The sequence below is a fragment of the Lepidochelys kempii genome, chromosome 27, assembly GCF_965140285.1.
Source record: "Lepidochelys kempii isolate rLepKem1 chromosome 27, rLepKem1.hap1, whole genome shotgun sequence".
Classification (NCBI taxonomy): domain Eukaryota; kingdom Metazoa; phylum Chordata; order Testudines; family Cheloniidae; genus Lepidochelys; species Lepidochelys kempii.
The window spans coordinates 9,436,807-9,464,733 of record NC_136406.1 but is presented as its reverse complement, the minus strand read 5'-3'; the positions used below and the strand labels follow the sequence as shown (position 1 = coordinate 9,464,733).

Sequence of the window (27,927 nt, the reverse complement as noted above, 5' to 3'; positions counted from 1 at the left end):
CAAGGTGTAAAGTCTTCTGGATGCGTGGATGGAGCTCCACACTGCTCCCTTGCAAATAAGAAGCAGGGATACTTTGTGCAGTGAAGTTACTGAGGCTCCTTGTAGAGTGATCCTGTAGCCTGTGTGGGAGAGCAGATGTGAAATGAAGTAGGATATAGCCAGAGATCCACTTGGAGAGTTTCTGGGAGGAAAAAGCTTGCCCTCAGGCTCATTCAGCTACGGCAACAAACAATCTACATTACTTTCTGATCTGTTTTGTTCTCTTCAGGTAAAATATCAATGCTTATCACACGTTGCAGGCACACTGCTCATCACATGTCGTGGGCATGAGCCTCCACTCCTCGCTGGAAGCAAGGAGCTTTGGGAAGAACGCAGGCAAGTGAATTTCAGGTGCAGTTGTAGAGAGACTCTCTCTTTATGGAATATTGTGTATGGTGGGTATGCCATTAGGGCAGAGGCGGGCAAACTATGGCCCGGGGGCCACATCTGGCCTGCGGGACCATCCTGCCCAGCCCCTGAGCTGTCCCCCATCCCCCACAGCCACGCCGCCAGGCAGGCAGTCTTCTGGCCCACCGCTCCTGTCAGGCAGCACGCCAGAACGCCAGTGCGGCTGGCTCCTGCATGGTAAGGGGGCGGGGAGCACGGGGGGTAGGATAAGGGGCAGGGGGTCCTGAGGGGCAGTCAGGGGACAGGGAGCAGGGGGTGGTTCGATGGGGCGGAGGTTCTGGGGGGGGGCAGTCAGGGAACGGAGAGCAGGGGGAGTTGGACAGGGGGTAGGGTATCAGGGGACCGTTAGGGGCGGGGGTGTGGATGGGGTCGTGGCAGTCAGGGGACAGGGAGCGCGGGGGGGGGGGGGTCCTGGGGAGCGGTTGGGGTGGTAGGTCCTGGTGGGAGGGGGTGTTCAGGGGTCAAGAAGTAGAGGGGGGTTGGATGGGTTGGGAGTTCTGAGGGGGGCGGGAAGTGGGAGGGGGTGGATAGGGGGCGGATAGGGGGCAGGGGCCAGGCTGTGTGGGGAGGCACAGCCTTCCCTACCCAGCCCTCCATACAGCTGCACAACCCCGATGTGGCCCTCGGGCCAAAAAGTTTGCCCACCCCTGCATTAGGGCCTCAAGTTCACCTACCCTTTTAGTCAAGGAAATGGCGACGAGGAAGGTATCCTTCATTGACATCAAACATCTAGCTAGGATTTGGAAGGACGGCTTAGTGGGTTTTTTGCTCATGCAGTAGAGGCTGATGCACTAAGCTTCAGAGGTCCAAGGTTCGACCTTGCACACTGACGACCGGGGTCTGTCGCTGTTACACTTCCCTTCGGCAAGATAATGTTATCCGGTGGAGTCCTTGCTGCTATCAATAACGGCTTGCACAGTTCCAGGACAGGAATGTTCTAGATGTGACGAGCATTCCAGCAGTGATTTGAAGAGCATCCAGGTTGGGATGACTGACCTTGCTGTTCTCCTGAGCCAAGAGATCTGTCAAGGACTGAATGTTGATGGGCAATGGGGTTGACATTCACAAAAGACTCAGGAACCAGAACTGTCTGGGCCATTTGGATGCAATGATGATGGCTTGTGCTCTGTCTTGTCAAATTTTCCAAAGAACCCCAGGATAGCTGCAGGATGGGAGGAAAGGCACAGTTCAAGTGGCCTATCCAAGGGAGTAGGAGAGCATTGATGTCGGAGAGAAGGCTTTGAATTCTTTGACCATAGGATGGTGTTCCAAGAAGGAGGAGTGCTAGGCAGAGATGGGCTCCACCTAACGAAGAGAGGGAAGAGCATCTTCGCAAGCAGGCTGGCTAACCTAGTGAGGAGGGATTTAAACTAGGTTCACCGGGGAAAGAAGACCAAAGCCCTGAGGTAAATGGGGACGTGGGATACCGGGAGGAAGCACGAGCAGGAGAGCGTGAGAGGGGAGGGCTCCTGCCTCATACTGAGAAAGAGGGACTATCAGTGAATTATCTCAAGTGTCTATACACAAATGCAAGAAGCCTGGGAAACAAGCAGGGAGAACTGGAAGTCCTGGCAAAGTCAAGGAATAATGATGTGATTGGAATAACAGAGACTTGGTGGGATAACTCACATGACTGGAGTACTGTCATGGATGGATATAAACTGTTCAGGAAGGACAGGCAGGGCAGAAAAGGTGGGGGAGTTGCATTGTATGTAAGAGATCAGTATGACTGCTCAGAGCTCCGGTATGAAACTGCAGAAAAACCTGAGTGTCTCTGGATTAAGTTTAGAAGTGTGAGTAACAAGGGTGATGTCGTGGTGGGAGTCTGCTATAGACCACCGGACCAGGGGGATGAGGTGGACGAGGCTTTCTTCTGGCAACTCATGGAAGTTACTAGATTGCAGGCCCTGGTTCTCATGGGAGACTTCAATCACCCTGATACCTCCTGCGAGAGCAATACATCGGTGCACAGACAATCCAGGAAGTTTTTGGAAAGCGTAGGGGACAATTTCCTGGTGCAAGTGCTGGAGGAACCAACTAGGGGCAGAGCTCTTCTTGACCTGCTGCTCACAGACCGGGAAGAATTAGTAGGGGAAGTTAAAGAGGATGGGAACCTGGGAGGCAGTGACCATGAGATGGTTGAGTTCAGGATCCTGACACAGGGAAGAAAGGAGAGCAGCAGAATACGGACCCTGGACTTCAGAAAGGCAGACTTTGACTCCCTCAGGGAACTGATGGGCAGGATCCCCTAGGAGAATAACATGAGGGGGAAAGGAGTCCAGGAGAGCTGGCTGTATTTTAAAGAATCCTTATTGAGGTTACAGGGACAAACCATTCCGATGTGTAGAAAGAATAGTAAATATGGCAGGCAACCAGCTTGGCTTAACAGTGAAATCCTTGCTGATCTTAAACACAAAAAAGAAGCTTACAAGAAGTGGAAGACTGGACAAATGACCAGGGAAGAATATAAAGATATTGCTTAGGCATGAAGGAGTGAAATCAGGAAGGCTAAATCACGCTTGGAGTTGCAGCTAGGAAGAGATGTTAAGAGTAACAAGAAGGGTTTCTTCAGGCATGTTAGCAACAAGAAGAAAGTCAAGGAAAGTGTGGGCCCCTTCCTGAATGAGAGAGGCAACCTAGTGACAGAGGATGTGGAAAAAGCTAATGTACTCAATGCTTTTTTTGCCTCTGTCTTCACGAACAAGGTCAGCTCCCAGACTACTGAACTGGGCAGCACAGCATGGGGAGGAGGTGACCAGCCCTCTGTGCAGAAAGAAGTGGTTTGGGGCTATTTAGAAAAGCTGGACGAGCACAAGTCCATGGGGCCAGATGCGCTGCATCCGAGAGTGCTAAAGGAGTTGGCGGATGGGACTGCAGAGCCACTAGCAATTATCTTTGAAAACTCATGGCGATCGGGGGAGGTCCCGGACGACTGGAAAAAGGCTAATGTAGTGCCCATCTTTAAAAAAGGGAAGAAGGAGGATCCTGGGAACTACAGGCCAGTCAGCCTCACCTCAGTCCCTGGAAAAATCATGGAGCAGGTCCTCAAGGAATCAATTCTGAAGCACTTAGAGGAGAGGAAAGTGATCAGGAACAGTCAGCATGGACTCTCCAAGAGCAAGTCATGCCTGACTAATCTAATTGCCTTCTATGACGAGATAACTGGCTCTGTGGATGAGGGGAAAGAAGTGGACGTGTTATTCCTTAACTTTAGCAAAGCTTTTGACATGGTCTCCCACAGTATTCTTGCCAGCAAGTTAAAGAAGTATGGGCTGGATGAATGCACTATAAGGTGGATAGAATGCTGGCTAGATTGTCAGGCTCAACGGGTAGTGATCAATGGCTCCATGTCTAGTTGGCAGCCGGTGTCAAGTGGAGTGCCCCAGGGGTCGGTCCTGGGGCCGGTTTTGTTCAATATCTTCATAAATGATCTGGAGGATGGTGTGGATTGCACTCTCAGCAAATTTGCGGATGATACTAAACTGGGAGGAGTGGTAGATACGCTGGAGGGGAGGGATAGGATACAGAAGGACCTAGACAAATTGGAGGATTGGGCCAAAAGAAATCTGATGAGGTTCAATAAGGATAAGTGCAGGGTCCTGCACTTAGGACGGAAGAATCCAATGCACAGCTACAGACTAGGGGCCGAATGGCTAGGCAGCAGTTCTGCGGAAAAGGACCTAGGGGTGACAGTGGATGAGAAGCTGGATATGAGTCAGCAGTGTGCCCTTGTTGCCAAGAAGGCCAATGGCATTTTGGGATGTATAAGTAGGGGCATAGCAAGCAGATCGAGGGACGTGATCGTTCCCCTCTATTCAACATTAATGAGGCCTCATCTGGAGTACTTTGTCCAGTTTTGGGCCCCACACTACAAGAAGGATGTGGATAAATTGGAGAGAGTCCAGCGAAGGGCAACAAAAATGATTAGGGGTCTAGAACACATGACTTATGAGAAGAGGCTGAGGGAGCTGGGATTGTTTAGCCTGCAGAAGAGAAGAATGAGGGGGGATTTGATAGCTGCTTTCAACTACCTGAAAGGGGGTTCCAAAGAGGATGGCTCTAGACTGTTCTCAATGGTAGCAGATGACAGAACGAGGAGTAATGGTCTCAAGTTGCAGTGGGGGAGGTTTAGATTGGATATTAGGAAAAACTTTTTCACTATGAGGGTGGTAAAACACTGGAATGCGTTACCTAGGGAGGTGGTAGAATCTCCTTCCTTAGAGGTTTTTAAGGTCAGGCTTGACGAAGCCCTGACTGGGATGATTTAACTGGGAATTGGTCCTGCTTCGAGCAGGGGGTTGGACTAGATGACCTTCTGGAGTCCCTTCCAACCCTGATATTCTATGGTTCTATGACTTAGATAGGGATCTGCTCTTGTGTTTATGACAGTGCAGGTGTATCCACAGTGGAATACACATAGAGACCAGGACTTGAAGAACTGGCAAGTCCAAGGATATATGAGGAATGTGCTTGAGCTCATCAGGCCACTAAGGTTCTTAACTACATGCTCCCCACTCAAGCCTCCCTCCTGCCAGAAGGCAGGAGTGACTTGGTGGTTGTGTAGCAGCATTCTTATTAATTCAGGATTGGGTTCCCCCAGGCTTCCCATCCTGCTCATAATTTTTTACCATGTACAACACTCCACACCTGCTCTGGACAGGATCAAATTCTGTATGTGTGAAAAGTGCAAGAGAGCACCCCTTTGCTCGGTTCATTTCAGGTTCCAAGATTATGCCACCAGCAAGCAGCACTGAATGGACACGGTCACATTTAACTCTCTCAGGACACCATGGCTCCATGTGTAATCAGGGGAAGAGTAAACATAGTGCTCCCAGGGTTGGGGGGATGGAAAGTGGCAAAGGAGAAAGAAAAGTAGATCAGAGACAGATAAAACAGATACTGGCAAGGGGCAACTGCAGGGATGAATCATTTGGCCCAAAGAAAGGAAACAAAATTAAATCAAATGAGCGGAATAAGTCTTCCTAATCACTCTGCTTATGGTCCCCTTGATGGCACTCTATCGATGCTCTGATGGTCCACTTCAATCACAACGAAAACTCACCATCTTGTACTGGGAATAATATGTGTGGTGTATTTTGCCCAATGTACTTGGGATATTATTGCTATATATACATTTGAATGCCCATTTATATCTGTCTTTCTGATATGTCTCCTTTGAATTCTTGATATTATATCAATGCTGTATAAGGCATGGCACGACTTCTGTATGGGAATGCTACAACAAACTAATCACATTTTATCCTTTTGTTTCACGTCTCATCTTCTGTTTTCAGCAGTAGGTTAAGCTGGTCCTGAAGAGTTCACAAACACTGGAATTTCTCAAAAAGAAAAGGAGTACTACTGGCATCTTAGAGATTAACAAATTTATTTGAGCATAAGCTTTCGTGAGCTACAGCTCACTTCATCTGCATGCCTTAGAATTCTTGAATCTGTTTAACAGTGACACCTGCTGGCTGAGAAGAAACAATATCAGCAGAAGTGGAAAGGCAAATTATTTCTATGTTATATCGGTCACACAGCTGGAGAGATTACAGAAATTGCCAGGGCAGCATAAAGGGGCCTTACTTTAAATGAGAATGCGGTCCACGGTTTGTATACACAGATCAGAATGTTAATTAAGGGGAAAGAAAAGAATTAGACTCCTCTAGAAATGCTAAAATAAACACATTTACAAATTTAATTAAAAAAATTAATAAGGATCAATCATACAAAAATTACTGGGCCTAAATGAGTAACTGATCTTGTTTGGTGCTTTGAAGAGTTTACAAATCAGTATTAGGATTGCCCAATGCCATGTTGTCGTATTAGTGCCATCAGATAGGGGTGAGCTGTGACGGTGTCAAACTTTTCTCTTCACAGTTCCATTTTAAGAGGAAAAAAACTTGGGCTTCCCATTACAGTATTTCACCATAAGAGAAAACTACATCACCACATAAACAAATCAGCTTGGGGTAGGTTTCTTCTCTGGGCTTTCACCATTGGAGACCAGGGTTCAAATGCAGATCGAGGGCACCAATGAACATGAACTGGGTGGTTCTATCTTAGTCCCTAGTGATCATGGATTCTAATCACAAAAGCATCACATAATTCACCCTGGGTGAGGCCCAAAAGTGAAAAGCAAGGGGCATTGACAGAGAACTGAATATCACTATTCACATGCTGTTAGTAATTTGATATTCAAGCACATCCCTACATTCCATCATTCATTATCCACAGCACATTCAAAAAGCAAACCAAGGTGTTAATTTTAACCTACAAAGCCCTGCATGGGTTGTGCCCTGACTTCTTCACAGAGATCCACTTCTGTTATTCACATTCCCGGCAGTTGAAATTAACTAGCAGAGTCCAGTTAACACTCTGAATGCTGCCAGGCTGGTCAGTGTTTTCAGGATGAGGGAGGAACTCACTTAATCTGCTTGTCCAAAAAAGCCTAGGATTTGGGCGTGGGGTTGTTTTTTTTGTTTTTACTCTTTCAAGGCATGCAACAAACCCGGTTTATTCAGCTATTTCCTGAGCACCTTGTCTGGAGAGGATGAGTCTCTCTTGTGGGTTGGGGGAACACCCCCAGTTGATTTGTCAACTTCATTACATCATGTAGCAATACAAAAGAATTACAGGAAGAACATCACTAGATTAAGGAAAGCTGTATTATCCCTAAAACTACTCCTCCATCTCTTCCTTCCTGCTTTAGTAGGTATCTTCTGCCGACTACATTCTTTGCCCACAGACATATCCTCACATTCAGAATTCCAGTTTTGTGATTTGAGAAAAATTCTCAATGTGCCCAAAGATTACAATGGATGATGAAGATAAAGAGCTAACGGGCCTGATTCTCTTTTACACGAAGATAACTTTCTATCACTCCAGCAAAGTAAAGGGGATTTAAAATAGGTGTAAATTACACTAACTCCCAATTTAAGGCACTGTTACACTAAGGCCCCTTTATACGACTCTGGCAGTGTCAGTGAGCATCAGCCACAATAGATTTGCTTTGTGCTCTGTAAATTCCAAGCTCCCTGATTTACATCCAAGTTGCCTTTCTTGAAGCTAATTTGATGAAAACCCTCCGACATACAGACAGTTGACACTGGGCCCAGTGAATTCGCTTTTCCAGGAGACTCATGTTCATATTTTATTCAGAGCTCCACAGTGTACTTCTATTAGAACTGCAGTGCACACAGTACTTCCTATCCCAGCAAAGACAAGTGTCTCCTTTTCTACTAGACATCTCGGAAACGTCTCTCTTAAAAGGAAGCCAGTTTGCAAAAATGTCTCCTGAAAAAACAAAAATGCTCTAAGCCAATGTCCTGCCCAGCACACACACAGAGCACAAAGATTCACCATTCATGGTGGGCATTTTTGAAAGATCATTAGATCACTGAAGTTAACTGATTGAATTTTGCACCAATGATTTATTTCATGTACCAGTCAGGAAATGCAGCTTTGCTGCTCAAGTTTATGGTAAATTTGAGTGAGGGTGGGCAAGTATGCGTCTAGTGCTGGGAGATTTTGTACTGATTTGTGTGTGTGGCGAATGAGGGATGTTTGCTGTGGTGAGGAGCTATCTGTGTTTGGGGTTATTGTGTGTTCTGTTTGTGTTGTTGTGTCTAGGAGGTCGTGCTATCGAGTTGTGTTGGTGATGAACGAAGGGCGGTTGTGTTGACTTGTGTTTGGGGAGATTGTGCTTTGGGATTTTGTGTTGTATAATTTATAAAGTCAAAATGGCTGAGAACTTAAAAGTCCATGTTCCCCACAGTTTGTACAGAGGGCTGTCCCCCTGGCTGGAGACACAACCGCCTCTTTGTTACCCTGTACAGCTGTTACTCCTACCTTCTGATCAGCTGTCACATTCCAACTACCACAGAACCTTTGGACTCCAACACTCCATCTGGTTCTCGCAGACAGTAAGAAGGAAGGTGGGCAAATGTGTGTGAAGGGCTGGGAGAGTTGTTGATTTGTGTGGGGGTTGTTCTGTGCTGGGAGATTTGTGCTGATTCGTGCAGGTGGCGAATGATGGGTGGATGCTGCAGTGAGGCGCTGTGTGTGTTTGGGGATATTGTGTGTGCTGGTTGTGTTGTTGTGTGGGTGGTTTTGAAGAACTGTGGCAGCTGGGCCAAGTAATCCACCATCTGTGCAGTCTCCCTCATATAACCAATGAAATTGCTGTATGTAAATTAGCTGCAGAATAAGGGTGTGGGTTGACTGAGTTACTCGGACAGCATAATTATGTAGGACTTTTGGCATGGCATGCCTTTCTGCTGCACCACATGGGTGTGATTAAAATGACTGAGAATTTAAAAATTGTACAGCAACAGATTACACAACCCTGTGATGATTCAACCTGGTGATATTAGGAACCAAAAGAGCTTTCAGCCATGCCTGTGGCTGTCTCTATCACTTCACACTGACTCAGCAGACATTCTAGGCTTCAGAACGACAATCCTGGAGTTTTATTATAGAGATTAACTGTGAACGGATATAGAGTTCGTTAAATGCTATGCAAGAAATAACACAGGCAAAATAGGAAATGCACCTATATGTGCAATATCAGACCCTATGGGATAAAACACTGATCAGCTTAGGTTGTAAAGCAGGAGAATTCAAAATCTTTGTAATTTTACAACAGTACAGGTGCTATTCTTATTTGTATGAATATCCCACTCTTTCCAAGCTAGTTGATTCAATAATACCTTGGAGCAGTAAAGTCTGCAGTAAAGAAGAATGGTTTAATTGATTTTGCCATGGAGAGATGAACAACTGTACACTGAACCACAGAAGTCACCTGGAAATCTAAAAGTAATTGAAGATCCAGAAGAAGTGTGACAAGGACAGGTGCATTCCCTAATTCTGGGGCAAGATCCCTACCCTTTGATGTTCTTTGGTTGCTTTCCTCTGCCAACTAAAATCAAATCACCTTATCTCAGGGGTGGGCAAACTTTTTGGCCAGAGGGCCACATCGAGGTTGCAAAACGGTATGGAGGGCCAGGTAGGAAAGGCTGTGCCTCCCCAAACAGCCTGGCCCCAACCCCCATCTGCTCCCTCCCACTTCCCGCCCTCTGACTGCCCCCCTCAGAACCTCCCAGCTCCTTGTCCCCTGACCACCCCCTCTCGGGACCCCACCCCCTACCTAAGCCCCCCTGCTCCTTGTCCCCTGACTGCCCTGCCCCTATCCACACCCCTGCCCCCGACAGACCCCCCGGGACCTCTGATCCCCCCACCCTCCCACACTTCTTGTCCCCTGACCCCCCCTCCTGGGACCCCATCCCTAACTGCCCCCACAGGACCCCACCCACTAGCCAACCCCCCCTGCTCCCTGTCTCCCGACAGCCCCACTCTCCGAACCTCCACCCCATCCGACTGCCCCCTGTCCCTTGACTGCCCCCCAAGAACTCCTTCCCACCTCCGCCCCCTTATTAAGCTGCTCAAATCGGCAAGACAGGCTTGTTGGAAAGCCTGGTAGGTGGGTGGGTGCTGCTTGCGCGGCGGTGTGACTGCGGGGGAGGGAGGACAGTGGGGGAAGGGCCGGGGGCAAGCCTTCCCGGCCGGGGGCTCAGGGGCCAGGCAGGACGGTCCTGTGGGCCGGATATGGCCCGCGGGCCGTAGTTTGCCCACCTCTTCCTTATCTAGACGAAGTCATTCATATTATAATTATTACAATGATTTTGTTATATTACAGTAGAGACTAGGGACTCCAATCATAGACAGGACCACATTGTCCTAGGTACTAAACACACAACCAAAAGTCAGTCCCTGAGACTACGGATACATGGGACCATTATGATCATCTTGTCTGATCATCTGCATAACACAGGCTAGAGAATTTCACACAGTGATTTCTGTATCAAGTTTAATTTGTGGTTTAACTGGAGAATGTCTTTTAGAAAGACGTCCAATCTTAACTGAAAGCCTTAACAAAGACCGGTTTCAGAGGAACAGCCGTGTTAGTCTGTATTCGCAAAAAGAAAAGGAGTACTTGTGGCACCTTAGAGACTAACCAATTTATTGAAATTTTAACCAATTTAACAAAGACCCTATCTCAGTCAAACAGATATGTGATGCACTTAATTTTTGTTGAATATAAGACACAGGATTGTACATAGGATCTGTATATTGGTGCTAGCATAGCCCAGTCTGCTTCACTATCACCCAATGGCTTGACATGTATACTCATCAGGAGAAATGGCAAAACAGAAAACTGTGGAATCCCATAGAAGAGAGCCCAAGGGGTAATTGCCCAGTGCCACACTCTGGGACGTCTTTAAAAGGCAGGCATGGAATCATTCTGATGCAGACTGGTCTACCCTGCAAGGGTCTGCAGTCAAATCAACAAAATCCTGTGACCAAAGTTTTTTGATGGACGTAATAAAATCAGCAAGGTCATTTGACCTTTGTCTCTTGTTAGGAGGTGAACAGCTACCAATAAAACCACCACAGACATATCCACATGGAGGCTAAAATCTAGGTCAAGGACTGAGACAGGATCAAAGAAATCTGACTCTCAAATTTTCTTGGAACCACATTCTCAATCTTCTCCAGAAAGGGCAGGGCAGAAAAAGGATGGTAGCTAGCAAGGTCTTCAGACGTCGAGAGACCGTTTACTGTGCACGTGCCTAACAACCCCCTCATTTGGCGAAAGTTGGCACTCTAACCTCCTTTAACAGGGCATTAACAATCTCTACCAACATTATGATTCATGATAGAAAGTTACCAAGTTTCCTCCCATCTCTTTGATCAGCAGTCATCTCAGTGTTGCAAATCAGCTGAAACTCTGAAATTCTGCTAATGATCCTGATGTAATATTAATATTTCTCAAGGTTTATTTTTTGTTTAATATTCTATTTGCACTGGTGACATTGTGCCTGTATTTTATTATGTACAGGAGAGTACATGCCTCAGACTACAGTAAACACTTGGCTGTCCCAGAGAAGCAAAACGTCTCTAGTTTATCCAGGATTATGTAGATGAATTCTCACCAAGAACTCTTTCAGGGGAACATCTGCACTGAACTGCCTGAAATAATGGCAGATAACAGAAGCAGCCCAGGGAAGCATCATGGATGGAATTGGAAAATCTATGGCCACCCTTTAGATTTAAAGGCAACAAAAGATATTAACTATTTAAAAAAAAAAAGGATTTAAAGCCACTGTTTTAATATGAGTTTGACAAGGTGAATCTCTGTTAGCAAAGAAGAAATCCTTATGTCTTAGATTAGTTTATAAGCATTTCAGCTGACTCACTGGCTGTTACGAATGGATTACTTTGTATTTTAAGTAAACAGGTGTGGCCTTAAGACTGTGACAAGAAATCTCAGGAATACTTAAAGAAATATATGTAATAGATAGAGTAACTAAGCCTTCTCTAAATTAAGCACTCCCATGATCCTGGATTTAAAATATATTTAGCACCTTAACCTGCTGGATATGTTGGGCCTGATTCTCCACTGCACCACCTGTTCTTGTTTGATCCTGCTTTTGGAGTTTTTTACACCCCCTTTCCATAAGGGTAAATTACTGCACAAGGTTCAAGGAGAATCAGGCCCTCTATTAAAGATTATTTTGGTCATTGTAGATCTTTAAATTTGAGGCCTGGTCTGTGACAGTGCCCCCCATAAGGCTTTATGGAAATATGCTTATGAATATATATGACATAACTGGAATATGTTCTATGCTACATATGCCATCTAACATATCTATGTAAAGGTTATGATCTACTGAATCTATTAATCCTATTGGTTTGCATGTATCATTTTTGTATTCGAAGTTATAAATATTGGCCACATCCTGGCTTGATTTCTAAATAACCTTAGTAGAGCATTTGGTCAGTTCCAGGAGAAAGGAATTTGCGAAGTTAAGTGCCCAGTCAAGAAGCACTTAGGGAACAGTGCATCTTAGAAGGCTCCAATCCACATAAGATGTCTTCCGGAGACATTCAAGATGCCAGGTGGGCAGTGGCTTCTGCCTGTAAAAACTGTGAGTCTTGCATGGACACGTGACTGGCACAGGTGACTCCAGAACTCCATCTTGGAGCTGGACTTTGCATTGGCGAGAGGAGGGGGTCTCCACCCACAAGAGAAAGTCTATTTAAGCCCGTGGGAGACCCCTCCATTTTGTCTTCAGCTGGCTAAAGAGAGAGCCTCTCCACCCCCAAGAAAGAAACTGGAACAAAGGACAATACCTATAGGGGGTATGAATGATTGCTGGACCCGGACTAGAAGGAGATTAGTCTGTAAAAGGAAGCTTACTGGAACAGGTGAGGTTTTGTCTGTATTCAGTTTTATTAGACGTAGACTTGCGGGTTTTATTTTATTTTGCTTGGTAATTCACTTGTTCGGTCTGTTACTACTTGGAACCACTTAAATCTTACTTTCTGTACTTAATAAAATCACTTTTTACTTATTAATTAAACCAGAGTATGTATTAATAGTTGGGGGGGGTTATAGAGGGTTAACAATTTATCAATTTAATAATCAGTGTTATAGAGGGTGAACAATTTATCAGTTTACCCTGTATAAGCTTTATACAGGGTAAAATAGATTTATTTAGGGTTTGGACCCCATTGGGAGTTGGGCATCTGAGTGTTAATGACAGGCACACGTCTGTAAGCTGCTTTCAGTTAAGCCTTCTGCTGTTAGGTGACATGGTTCAGACGTGGGTCTGGGTTTGCAGCAGGCTAGTGGGTCTGGCTCAAACCAGGCAGGGCACAGAAGTCCTAAGTTGACTGGGCAGGAAAGCAGGGGCAGAAGTAGTCCTGGCACATCAGGTGGGAGCTCCCAGGGGGTTTCTGATCCAACCCATCATATGGTCATAACAAGGATGCTTTAAGAGGCATTTTTAATGTAGCAAACATTCTTGTTTTCTTTGATAAATTTCTGTTCAAGGTGCATCTTTTTCCTGCGGACAGTGATACAGAATGGATTATTTCAATGTGCGTTTTCAGTGTTCAGATATGAAAATTGTACAGCATACAGTGGTTTTTAGTCCAGAGTCTAAAGAATTATTGGATGGTACATCAACTCAAGATAGAGTGACATACAGTTATATTTTTACTTTCAATGGTTTCGGAGAGCAGTCACCTAAAAATTCCTTAGAGTAATCACTATAAAGTGCTACCATTTGGGAGAGGGCAGTGGACTAATTAGATTGGGTTGAGCAGCAGGGTTATTGTAAATGAGTTGGTCTGAGTGCCCTCTTGTTGCCGGGGTGCCCTTTATTCTCCCTCTACAGAGACTCCACACACTTGTTCCTTCAAATGTTGCTTGTCCCTTATTGGGGTAAGGGTTTATTCAGACATATAAACTCAAAAGCAAAACACAAAGTCCCCAAAATCTGTCCTGAGGCCTGGCTCTTACCTCACAGCCTGGGTGTGACAAGGGGTTCATTCATAGTCCTCTTTCTATATTAGTTCTTAGGGTGTACCCACCCTGGTGTTTGGCTTGCAGCTGTCCTGCTCTGAGCTGACTCCCCTCTCAAACAACTGCTTCAGCTTTCTTACAAGGAACCAGTTACTTGAGGTTCCCTACCTGTGCCTGGTGTCTCTGGTTAGCTCATTTAGCAAGTCTGCTCCAGGCTTCAAGTCTTCTGCAAACAGCTCCCTCACTTCCTCTGCTCTTTCACAATCATCCACAGTGCAAGTTGTTTTACTGCAGTCCAATTGCCTGATCAATAAAACTAGCTGGAGTCAAAATACTTTGATGGCAGACCACAATGAAAGGCCATTTGAAAAAAGTGTGGCCCCGAACAGTTTTAGAACCACCAGAACATCTTGCAGATCCACTGGCAGAGAACCTGGGTCAGGATACAGCCAGTTCTAACCACAGTGGAGTGCAAAGGATGTACGAAAGCCCTGGTGCATCAAAGCAGCAAGCAGATGCTTTGATGTCAATGGAACTTCTTGTGTACTTAAAGTTACGCACAGGCTTAAGTATTTTGCTGGACCAGGGCCTGAGGGAGGAGGCTTGGAGGGAAATGAGGGTGGTGGCAAAATGAGAAGCAGCAAACTAGATGTACTGATTAAATTAAATTAGCTGATTAAAATGGGACCTTTACCGTATACAAAACACACACACAGCATTGTCTCTGTTAGCGTTTGGGCTATGTCTATCACAAGCTGGTAACCGTGAGCTACTCTATTCATGGTAAAGTCTTTTTCGGGTGGCCACAATTATTTTGGATCTCCATGTCATTAATCACGGTTTAGAATCTGCCTGGGTGGCAAAAAGAATAGGAGGACTTGTGCCACCTTAGAGACTAACAAATTTATTTGAGCATAAGCTTTCGTGGGCCGGGCAGCATTTCCCATCTTCTGTGCAGACTGACACTGGGACTGCAACCCTGCCCAACTCTTTCAGTTCAAAAATGCATTTCAGCACTTCATTAAAAGAGCAGACCCACCACCTGAGACCAAGTTAAACCATCACTTTTCTTCTTTCACATTTTCCACCAATGCCACAGCTGTATTTAGTCCAATGCTTTCACTCTGATTATTATTACAACGCTAGCTTATACTGCCCTCAACAGTCCCTGCTACATTTCCCACCCTGGTTAGCAGCATGTTTTTTTTATCATATCTTGAATCTGTACTTCTGAATGTGACTAAACAGAGTCACTCAAGGAACAGCGGCATTTCTTTATGACGGTCTACAGGGTTACTTACACAAGGTAATGGGTCTCCTATGCTCGTTTCGTCAAGCTGTGATAAATTCCCTCGCTATTTTATAGCGATTACACTGAACGTAGTGGAGTAAGACGGCCCTATTCATTCCAGGCAGGCTTCTGGGATGCCGAACAGTACTATTCCCAATGATGGCAGCACAGCAAACTTACTATGCTTTGGTACAGGCAGCGTTTGCCAGTTTAATTAACTGAAGGACTTATGATGACCCAACGTCTGGAACCCAAGCTTGTTCCCAGTTTATCCTGATAAAGAAATGGGATATTGCAATGAAAATACCCACATCTTATTACATTTATTATACCAGGAGCACAACGGTGCCCCAAACTACCACTCCTGCCCACTTGTACCAACATTTCACCTGTGTGAAGTTTGTGCACAATGCTAGCATTCTGACTGGATAGCATTTTGTACCCACCCTACATTGGCTGCGTGCAGGTGAAAATGACTGCACAGAGTGCAAGCTAGGGGAGAATCTGGCCTCATGTCTTTTTATCTGTGATGTACAGCACCCAGCACCCCTCTGGGCACCGTAAAATAACTAACCACAACACCATATCCCTGGTGTCTGTGTCCCAGTGAGCTGAGTGCCTTGGCGTATATACGTGATTGGGGGCATGCAGAGCACACTAGCGCTGAAAGTGTTGGCGAAAATAAGACAGAACCAAGAGATTTGATTTCTTGAGCTAAATCTGTGATTAATGTATTTGATTTCTTGTGTGAATGTGCCTTAACAAACGAGTCTGCAGCCACTAAAACATAAAAAGAATAATAATGACAGGGAGTGGTACATTTTATCTGTATTGATCAAAAAATAATTGGGGTATCAAACAGAATGGGATATTGAGCCTGGAGAGAGGTACTATATGGGAGAACTAATTTTCTTACTAGCAAATAGATAATTGGGGTATAAAACAGAAATGGGGGTATTGAGCTATGAAGGAAAGAGACAGAGTTTCATTGATGAAAACAGAAAATGGCACAGTACTGGAGTCCAGTAAGGACCAGATTTTCAGAAGCGCTCAGCTCCCATTTCAGCTCCTAAAGAAGTGGGGCTTAGCACCCAGCAGCTCCCTTTGGAAACAATGGCTGCTTCTGAAATATGGCCACTTCATTTCAGTACCTAAATGGGAGCTGCTGGGTGTGAGCGTTTTGAAATTTGGACTTGAGAGAGAGAGAGTGTGTGTATATGTGTATATATGTATAGTATATACACAATGTGTGGTTTTTTTATACACACACACACACGCATGTGCACAAGGGATTAAAAAAATTCTTGTTAAAACTGTAATTTTTCTTTTCCTCAAACTGAAATGGCAGTTTCACCTCCCTGAATAAAATCCATTAAACACACAAACAAAACCACCCTCAGGTTTGTCCCCATCTTTTCTGAGAACCCTTTACCACACCAGCTACTTATAAAGAAGAATGTATTGCTTAGAGACTTCAGGGAGTCTCAGGTTACTGAAAATAGACGAATGAATGCATTCAACAATTAAACGTATCTCCACAATGACAAACCAAGATATGCAATTTGAAGCAAAATTTAGACTATTAAAAAAAGCCAATGTGTGACACAAGAAAGCAGCAGCGTTTTAAGAAGTTTGCAGTACTGAGGTGTAAATGAATTTTTATACGAGTCATCTACACTATCTCCTGCTTGTTGTCTCCAAACTTTCTACATCCGTTCCTTTTCATTTCGGCATTATTATTTCCCAGAGAGACTAGGCTATATATCAAAAATACAAACGTCATATTTTTGCTAATTTGCACAAACACATAAGTTTGCTGGGTAATATATAGAAATAGTCGCTTCCGGAACTGTGATTAACTAAGAGCTCCATCTGCAGCATGATTTTGTGGAGACGTAGGGAGAGAAAAAAGAATGTAAAATACCTACGCTGGATGATGATATAAGGTAATTCCACTGGAAACCATGGCAACTCAAGATACTGGTTTACAGCTTCATACATTCGGTTTAGATTGCTACTGCACCCTAATTCCTACAAGATGTTATTACCAAGCTACCTTTACTTAAGAGTTTTGAAGACTGATATGAACTGACTTGATTCTGCAAAGGTGAAACAAAGAGGACTAGTAGCTCTCATTAATTTTTATAGAGCTTTCCTGGGGTATTAGCAAGAAGTCTCCTATTAATATTAATAGACAGCGGCTGTATGCCTAATTCTCTGTGTACTGAAAGGAAATTTACTGCAAAAGATTTATTCCTCTGCATTGTGCTCTCAACAAGACTCCAGTGGCCTGATTTTCAAAGATACTGAGTGCCTGCAGCTCCTTTTATCTTCAAGTGCTCAGCACCTCTGAAACTCTTGCTGCAGCTGTCCAAGGCCTCCGCAATAAAGCCGTAAGCCAGAGTCTTAGGAGGATAGAACTGCACCCTCATTTAGTAAAAATGCACAGTGCACAGCAGGCCATTTTTCCTAAGACATTTTTAATGAATGACATTCTGCTCCCTCAGATTAGTACCTCTCTTTTGCATTTCTTATTTAGGAGGGTGAAAAGAGGGTGACTGTCCCCCTAAAAGACACAACCACACATTTAAAAGTTTCAATTTTAAAACAGAAATGTGCCTAGCTAAAATCGACTCCATGCAGGATAAATCCTTCTTGAGACAGCGAGGGAGAAAAAGTGGCATTGCCTCATTTCTGTAGATATAGAGCATTTCTCATTACATGTATTCATAGGCCAAGCTTAATAAATACAAATGCAGCTGAGATTTCCTAGCTCTGCTTTGCCTATACAACCTGGTAGGTACTGGAAGGAGGTAACACTTTTGATCATACAGCAATTCACTCCCTCCTGGGGATCTCACTGTACAGGAGCAAAGCTGTGACCTCTGTAATTTTCATTATTTTAAATCTGAACAGATATACCATGAGAGCATTTTATTATGAGAGGAAAGCAGAGCCAGGCTGATGAATATACAAACTAGGTATGTGCATAGGGTCTAAATATGTGGGGGGGGGGAGTGGATTTTTATTTTATTTTAACCGATTCATGAACTTAAAGAGCTTCACTCACTTGAGTAAGTGGCATTGTGACCCAGCACGTGTCATGACGGAGGGGCGGCTGGGACAAATTTGAGTTCTGTGGCAACCCCATGTGCCAGGTTGCAACACTGCTCGTTCAGGTGAGTGAAGTTTCCTGCATCAGCGGATGAGTGGGCAGAGACAGTCTTCACACACAGCTGAAACTCTCTTTGCTGTTCCCAGCGGGGCCACTGGTTAAAGAAACCACTTCCTTCCCTAACAGCAGCACGTGAACAGGCTGGGATGGGAATTTACTGCCAGGGCATGTATGAGAGGGAACATCACCGAAGTGTATTTTTTCCCCTTCTCTCCATGTATCAGCTGTCTGTCGTTATTCATATTCGAAGGTAGAGGCCCAAACGTATATGTTTGCTTAGGGCCCAGTTATGGGTTAATCCCGCCCTGGTTGAAGGCCCAAATGCTCCCTTACCCTAAACACCTTTTTACACAGTGGTGTAACTGTGTGTGGGAGCGTTCTCTGACCAGCACAGAGGTGTCAGGAGAAGAAGGGAATGTCGCCAGCTATTCTACACTGGAGCAATGGCCCATAGAGAGAGATGACAAGATTGGGAAATTTAGTGCAGCCCCGGGGGCCAGAGCCAGAATTAAGGGGATGCAAAGGAAGCTACCAGCCTACCTTGTCCCTTCCTTACCTTTGCTGAGATCAACACAGGCAAAGAGAAAAGGAGACTCTAGCTGAAAGATTCTGAACATGTTTGATGTGGTTAAGAGGCAGACAAGGAGTAAGGAGACCTGGGATCTACATTTGACTCCCAGTGCTTTGCTTACTTCAACTCTCTGTGCCTCATTTTCCCCCCATCTATAACAGAGATAACAACACCTTCCTTCCTAAGTCTGTGAATCGCTTTGAAATCATTGCATGAAAGGTTCTAAAATAAAAGTCTATGCAAAAAATGCCTTAGCATTATAGCAACATTTAGGTCCAGAAGTGCAGAGTGAACGATAAATGCACAATGATAAGTTTGCCCCCTTATGCATAAACCTTAAAAAATGGTCTCCCAGTATATAGTTTTATATTATATATCACATAATACAACTGGCTAACAGTACTACACTGATGGTCTGCAGAAGTCATTACTGGTTACAATGCTGGTTAAAAAATCAGGCAAGAGCTTTTCTTGTGTCCTATTATTAAACAGTCAGCGCTGAGGGGCTCCCTTGTGGGATAATCTAGAATGATAGTGTTTCCCTTCAATGCCAATTAGCCTTTGCTTTGGTTAGAAAACTCACGCTGAGCATTCAGGGAAGAAGAAGGCTAGAAGCACAACAGGCTAAAAGAAAAATCTGGAGGGCAGGAGGTTTGTTGCTTAATTGTATGTAGCTAGAAGAGCATGTGTTAAATTTGAGTACGATACTTAGCCGTTTTGTTTGTTTGTTTTTCCTTTTCTGTTCTGCTGAGAGGATGGGACAATGGATGTTCCAGTCTTATTAATGGAAGGAAAAAGACCATCCCAGCTGCAGTGCTGCTGACCCAGGTCCCATTATCTCAGTTTCCTCCATAACATCCTCCAAATCTGTTCACTTCTGTCAGGGAAAGTCAATTAAGAGCTGTTTCACATGGTCACACTTCAGTTTCAAAGCTATTCTCATGAGAGAATCAGCCTCAGCAACCACTATCTCTACAGTAGCTCTCTGCAAAGTCAACAAGCCTAGGTTTAGCTGCTTGTTTCTGAAATTCAGCACAAGGGAACTAAACTGTGCTTCACATAGCTACCACACCTTGTCAATTCCCATTTTACTGGGGAAAAAAAATCAAGCTCACCATGAGCAAACAAAATGCAAGCAAGTCTTCACACACTTGTCCTATTATTAGTCAAATCAGTGGCAAGCTGTGCCCCAATTAATGTAGTGAAAATACATAGTGATTTTTCATCTTAATTGTTGATGAGGGCTTACCACGCTCTGAGCTCAACATCAGCTTTACCTTGAGAGCGGGACAAGAAGCCTTACACAACACAATAGCTAACTCTCCGGGGCGCTATCGATGACTGATATGTACCGCATTTTATTTATAAGTACCTTTCTCAGACCTGAAGAAGAGTGCTGTGTAGCTCAAAAGCTTGTCTGTTTCACCAACAGAAGTGGGTCCCATAAAGCATATTACCCCACCCAACTTCTCTCTCTATCAGGATATGATACAATTAGCACACATAACGCATCAGAGGTTTTTAATAGTCCTTCCGTAGGTATGGACGTGCCCTCTGGGCACAGGAAGCAGTACTAGTTATTGTTTCTGTTGCAGTCCATCAGAGTGCTTCATCTTTGCCTCTGGCAAAAATTACTGTGAGTGAGTGAAGCCTGGCTAGCTCTGGTCTAGGATTTCATATTTACAAAAGGTTTTTTCCTCCCCTTTTACAGCGATTTATGGTTTCATCTGGTTAAGATGGTAAATTTGGGACTAAACTGATGCCTGAAAGCCCACAGAAATGACTCTCTCAGTTTTACAGGTTGTCTGAGCTCTGAATGGCAAGTTCTGTGGTGCGGGAACGTTGGAACAACGGAGGAATTGGTTTCCCCTAACTATACTAGTAAGAATGAACTTCATGACACTGCACCTGTCAGGCATGTATACTCAAGGTCAGGGAAAGTTCAATAACTGAGATGATCAGTGACAGAGGATGTGGAAAAAGCTAATGTACTCAATGCTTTTTTTGCCTCTGTTTTCACTAACAAGGTCAGCTCCCAGACCGCTGCGCTGGGCATCACAAAATGGGGAAGAGATGGCCAGCCCTCTGTGGAGATAGAGGTGGTTAGGGACTATTTAGAAAAGCTGGACGTGCACAAGTCCATGGGGCCGGATGAGTTGCATCCGAGAGTGCTGAAGGAATTGGCGGCTGTGATTGCAGAGCCATTGGCCATTATCTTTGAAAACTCGTGGCGAACCGGGGAAGTCCCGGATGACTGGAAAAAGGCTAATGTAGTGCCAATCTTTAAAAAAGGGAAGAAGGAGGATCCTGGGAACTACAGGCCAGTCAGCCTCACCTCAGTCCCTGGAAAAATCATGGAGCAGGTCCTCAAAGAATCAATCCTGAAGCACTTGCATGAGAGGAAAGTGATCAGGAACAGCCAGCATGGATTCACCAAGGGAAGGTCATGCCTGACGAATCTAATCGCCTTTTATGATGAGATTACTGGTTCTGTGGATGAAGGGAAAGCAGTGGATGTATTGTTTCTTGACTTTAGCAAAGCTTTTGACACTGTCTCCCACAGTATTCTTGTCAGCAAGTTAAAGAAGTATGGGCTGGATGAATGCACTATAAGGTGGGTAGAAAGCTGGCTAGAGTGTCGGGCTCAACGGGTAGTGATCAATGGCTCCATGTCTAGTTGGCAGCCGGTATCAAGTGGAGTGCCCCAAGGGTCGGTCCTGGGGCCGGTTTGTTCAATATCTTCATAAATGATCTGGAGGATGATGTGGATTGCACTCTCAGCAAATTTGCGGATGATACTAAACTGGGAGGAGTGGTAGATACGCTGGAGGGGAGGGATAGGATACAGAAGGACCTAGACAAATTGGAGGATTGGGCCAAAAGAAATCTGATGAGGTTCAATAAGGATAAGTGCAGGGTCCTGCACTTAGGACGGAAGAACCCAATGCACAGCTACAGACTAGGGACCGAATGGCTAGGCAGCAGTTCTGCGGAAAAGGACCTAGGGGTGACAGTGGACGAGAAGCTGGATATGAGTCAGCAGTGTGCCCTTGTTGCCAAGAAGGCCAATGGCATTTTGGGATGTATAAGTAGGGGCATAGCGAGCAGATCGAGGGACGTGATCGTTCCCCTCTATTCGACATTGGCCTCATCTGGAGTACTGTGTCCAGTTTTGGGCCCCACACTTCAAGAAGGATGTGGATAAATTGGAGAGAGTCCAGCGAAGGGCAACAAAAATGATTAGGGGTCTGGAACACATGAGTTATGAGGAGAGGCTGAGGAAGCTGGGATTGTTTAGCCTGCAGAAGAGAAGAATGAGGGGGGACTTGATAGCTGCTTTCAACTACCTGAAAGGGGGTTCCAAAGAGGATGGCTCTAGACTGTTCTCAGTGGTAGCAGATGACAGAACGAGGAGTAATGGTCTCAAGTTGCAGTGGGGGAGGTTTAGATTGGATATTAGGAAAAACTTTTTCACTAAGAGGGTGGTGAAACACTGGAATGCGTTACCTAGGGAGGTGGTAGAATCTCCTTCCTTAGAGGTTTTTAAGGTCAGGCTTGACAAAGCCCTGGCTGGGATGATTTAACTGGGAATTGGTCCTGCTTCGAGCAGGGGTTGCACTAGATGACCTTCTGGGGTCCCTTCCAACCCTGATATTCTATGATTCTATGATCAGCATCATTACAGTACAGGGATTCAAAGCTCCAGGTGACGTGTGTTAGTTGGGAAGCCTGTGCAAAACATTCACACTGTGCATAAAGGTTACAAAACTGCATGAAACCTGAAGCTCAGCCCAAACTGTTTGTTACCTTCAGAGTGAACCATGGCTGATTTATGATTTCATGCTAAAACCATGTGAAATTTCTGGCTGTGCATGGTTTCAGTGCAGAGCCTGGTGAAACAGCAGTTTTGCCTGAGTTTTGCTTTGAGTTTGTGAGTTCATTCAAACTTGGAGCTCAAAGGCACATTCAGAAGGCATAAACCCATGTAGACCAAAACTAAGGAGAAGGACATTCTTGGAATCCTGAGAATCAGAACTGTACACATTTGCACAGCTTTACAAATTTGCCTAATTATTACAGCACATACACCGTGTAAAAAAAATTGATGCCTAATCCATCAGATGTGCTCTGGTTAACTTTACTGTATTTGGTAGAGAAGGAAGAAAATGTTTTTTATTTTCATGTAAAATGTATGCCATGACTAATTATCAACAGCAAGTGTCAAAGCTTGCACCTAAACCCACAGTTTTGTCTCATCTGTGATAAAACAGTAAAGTAATTAGTAGCTAGTGCATTAGAGATTCACATCTTAGTTGATGAAATTGTGTACATCCAGTCAAAAATTACTATGGTCAGAAAGCATCTGGGCTAAGCACAAGTGGATATTAGGGAGAATGTTTTCAGTACAATAGGCTCGGATTAAAAATAAATGAGAGACATGCATTTAAATGGCTTTGCAAATAGCAGATAACTCTGGTGAAAGCTCTGGTGGGAAAAGCATTGCATGGTGAGAAGTATCTAATGACTCTGAGGAAAGCTATAACGTAAATAATTAACACTCATATAAAGATAACTGCGGAGAGGTCGAAGACGCATTGCAAGGGTTAAATAACAGGAGAGCTGTGCAGAAATCTACTAAAGCAGCCAGGATTTCCACTGGGAGCAGCTGTATGTTATTTTTTCTACTAAATCCTGTTTACCAAGAAGCTCCATACCGGAGATGGTAAATATATTCTTTACCCTGGCACTGATAACAGCAGCAACTTGCTTTAATGAGGTGAGTGGCTGTCACCTTGGCTGAATGCTCAGTTTCAGCAGATACTATCACTATGTACCGACTACCGGTTCAAGGAGATGCATTGGAGGGGCTCAGAATATGAATGACTTTCCCAATTTTAATATATCTGTTTCAGGGAATGGGCTAATATAAGTGAAACTAGAACTGTTGGGATGTACAACTAAAATGATGAAGACAACACCTGTACCCAATCTGAGGTTGAAAGATAGAAGATACATTTTTAATAGTGTAGTAATATTCTCATGCTATCAGTGCATTTAAACAGACTATAAAGTCTAGTAGTGACTTGATATAACTTATGTTCACAGCTATGCCAGGAACACAATAATAATTTATCAGATGGTCATTGTGTCCTTTAAACATGAATTCACACTCCAAAAACACAATGGGGCCTGATTCTGCATTCAGAAAACATTCAGTGGGAGTTCCATGTACAGAATGGCTTTTGAATCGAGCTCATTGTATATATATGTCCGTATGTTGTTTGATTTTCATCTCTTTATCATCTATCCCAGACCGATTATATGCCTTTGCAGATGTGATGGACTAAGAATCTCCCATTTAGTCTGTACTGTATTTATCCATATTCAAAGATTATTAGGTTTCAGAGTGATAGCTGTGTTAGTCTGTATCAACAAAAAGGAGGAGGAGTACTTGTGGCACCTTTGAGACTAACAAATTTATTTGGGCAAAAGCTTTCATGGGCTAAAACCCACTTCATCAGATGCATGTGTAAGGGGACTGTTGCCCCCTTACTAACAGTCAGTGGGGTGTTTTGGTGGCTAGCTCCCAGTACTAAAAGGGGAAGGGTCGATGGGGAATCAGGACCCTGAGACTGACAGTCCCCAGGAACAATGGGGAGAGGCCAATGCTCCAGGTCAGCCTGAATGACAGGGTGGGCAGGCTAATCAGGGAGTCAGGAGGCCAGGGAGGTCCCGTCTTCGTGTGAGCTGGATTTGCCTGGGTCAGACAGAGTGGGGCCGAGCTAAGGAGAAAGCAGGGGCCCAACCTAAGCTGGGGAGCAGAGCTGGGCCAGATCCAGAGGGACCAGAAAAGCAGCCCAGAGAGAGCAGACCCTGTCCTGGGAGCAGAGCTGCAGCTCCAAAGCCAGAGGCACAGCCCAGATCGAGCAGACTTGCCCTGGGAGGAGAGCTGCAGCGACCAGAGCCAGAGGGGCCAGAAAAGCAGCCCAGGAAGCCGGTCAGTGCTGGGAGCAGAGTCACAGAAGCAGCCTGCAGAGCAGACCTGTCCTGGGAGCAGAGCTGCAGCAACCAGAGCCAGAGGGGCCAGAGAAGCAGCCCAGGGAGCTGGAGGCAGAGCAGCAGCAGCCGTGCAGAGACCGAGTGGTGGAGCTGGGGCTGGAGCAGTCTGGAGCTGGGTGCGGTGAGCAGCTGGGGAGACCGAGGGGGACCCTGGGCAGCGGGCCCAGCACAGGGAGATGCCTCAGCCAAGGGGCTCTGCAGGCCAGGCTTGGATCGTAACCCTGACAGGGCGGGGGTGACACAGGGCAGAAGGGTCCTACCACTTAGAGCCTGAGAGCCTGTGGCCACCACCAGAGCAATCCGACCCACAGCATCCCTGCAGCACAGCCAGGGCCTGAGAAGGGGCCTGGGACTTACAAGGAGCAGACTGTGAACTGCCCTGACGTTCCAGAGACACTGTCTGTGATGTTCCCTGCCACCGAGCGGGTTGATGTGTTTCCTTTAACCTTTCCCATTTTCCTTATTCTTTTTAAAATTAATTGTTGATTAAATAACTTGCATTTGCTTTAACTTGTATGTAATTGTCAGTGGGTCAGAGAAGTGCCCGGTGCAGAGAGAGTACCCCAGAATGGGGACACCCTAACCCCTGTCCTAGGTGACCACAGCAGGGTTGGGGGTCGAGCCCCCCAGGAATCCTGGGCCCAGCCTTGTTGGGGTTACAAGGACTCTGCCAGACAGGAGAGTGGAAGGGGAGTCCTCAAGGGCAGGGAGGCCACTGGGTAAAGGAAGTGGGAGCGAGGACTCAGATCCTTTCGCTAGCCCACTTCACCGCGGCAGTGCAGAAGCCAGGAAAGTTCCCCACAAGAGCGGAACTATTCCTCCGCTTACACATGGAGTGGAAAATACAGTAGCAAGATTATTAGGATGAGCGAGAGTGAAATACTGCAGATATTTTTATTGCAATTACTTACCGAGGGTCACAGAGAAACTTGGTCTTTTCTCCTTCCTCTCTCCAGATAAGCCATTCTCGAAAAGACGGATGAACAAACATTCGTGTCATGTCTCTACGCTTGATAAGAAACATGGAGAGGTTCTCCATCCTCTGCTGAAAGTCATCCCATTCCAGTGTGCCCTCAATGCTACCGGCATTAATGGCCTGAAATATATGTTCATCCGTTAATGGATGCAGAGATGCCACGGCCACATTCAAGAGAGGCATAACCCGATCAAAGGAAGACTGTGTTGGGAACTTCATATTGCACTGCAACAGGTAAACCTCAGAGAGAGAGACTGGGACTACTTTATAGCTGGAGCTCTTTAGTACCAGGTAGCCCTTCTCTATGAGATCAAAAGTGAGCTTTAGGTATAGATAGGACCCTTGGCTCAAGGTCTTGAGGTGAGAACTGAGTTTGCCAAATGTAGTGTTGTCCATTTTGCCATTAAGGGAGATGTTGTTCTGGATCTCAGAGCTGCTGTGTATTCGATGAAGGATATATGCCTGGAGGTCCTGATCTATGGCTTCGTTCTCTTCCAGTCTATCCAAAAAAATCCTATGGAAGGGCAACAACTTAATTATTTCCTGGAAGAAAAGAAAAGAAATTATTCATGTTGGAAGGGCTTATTATTAATAAAAATAAACAATCTGTATTCCATCAGCACCTAGAGAGGTGTTGGGCAAATACCTAAGATGACATGGTCCAATCTAAAACGCACTGGAGTGGGTTTCTTTGTGAAACTAGGTAGCTGAAATAAAACTGAGGAAAGTTTTTCCTAACACACTTGCCAAGGAAAGGGGTTGGAGTATTCACAAAGAGCAGTGCCCTTTAAAATTATAGTCCCATCCCAACCAGCTATTGGACCTGCCATCAGCTTTCTTCTGTGTCATGCAGATACCCAGATTAGGGCATCACCTGTGGGCAGCCAAAGCTGGTGGGGTCCAGGATTCTAGGCCTCTCATTGAAACAGACAGCTTAGTATATCTCAAGGAGTGCTGAGTGCAGTAGTCTTCAGCATCATACAGCAGTTGATTAAATGGAAGGTTATTCGTAGATATTTCCTACTGCACAGTGAATGCCATAAGGAAATACTATATATGCCGTTGATTTGCTCAGAGTCAACAGTGGGTTCTCTTTTCTCAGCCAAAGGGCTGTTTCTGAAAGTGTATAGTGTGGGATTGCACATCTGTATATCACCAAGATATTGTGGGCTGGCATGTCTGATCTGGTAAGTTCAGTTTACAGTGCTCATGCCGCACAAAGTCAGTGTAAATCAGATGGAAGTTTCCCCTAGAGAATTTTACTCTCTGCCGATATAAAGCTAGGAGAGGCAATTCTGCTGCCCCTGCTGGAAACCCCACCCCATGCAAGGGGAATGAGGGGATACATTAGGTGTGTTGTGGTGGGGTGGGTAAATGGAGGTGAATTTAGATTAGCATAAGGTCTCAGAGATATTATGCCAGTGTTGTAAGTTAAAGCTGCCCCTTGAAGCTTTGACTTGCACTGGTGCTGGATGACTGAGAATCAGGGAGCTGCAACCAGCTCCCTGAAAGTAAAGTTTGGGCACAGAGGAGAATCAAATCTTACAATTTAAAAAAATTGAGGGCTACAAAAGCTCTGACCAATTAAATAACTGAGAGCTTAAAATACCAGGAATGCAATTTAAAATCTGTCATTGAAACAAACATTACAAAATCCCTTTTTTCCAGAATGAAATATTTAAACTACCTTAAAATAAAGGGGAAGTAAGAAAGTGTGGCACTGAAATAGGAAGACTGTGCAACCTGCCACTGTAACAAATACAAAAATTGCTAGTGAGAATTGCTAGCAAGTCCCTGCAGTTCTTGATTTACAATAATGGTGAATTACTTCTGGGGTCTGGCTGGGAGAATTACAGCTAAATAGATCGATTGGTATTTTCTTGTCTATTGCCACTACACTAGAGGAAAGTACAGTACAGGTTCTGAGCAAAGAGGATGTTCATTAAAGCCTTAGGCACTAGCATTATAATGTATGTTAGCAACAGAAATTGAGCGGAAGTTGACATAACCTAAGACAAAAACACTTAGAACAGTG

The 27,927-nt window shown here is 45.0% G+C and overlaps 1 protein-coding gene across 12 annotated transcripts in view; it reads right to left on the bottom strand.

The window, feature by feature from the left end:
* The window catches only part of TANC2 (tetratricopeptide repeat, ankyrin repeat and coiled-coil containing 2), a 713,129-nt gene that overhangs the window by 57,350 nt on the left and 627,852 nt on the right, over nt 1-27,927 (bottom strand). For all 12 annotated transcript variants that reach the window (XM_073325985.2, XM_073325984.2, XM_078850726.1 and 9 more), the window contains one exon: nt 25,828-26,435. In XM_073325985.2, coding sequence (XP_073182086.2) covers nt 25,828-26,435 — 608 coding nt within the window. The remainder of the gene's footprint in view (nt 1-25,827; nt 26,436-27,927) is intronic.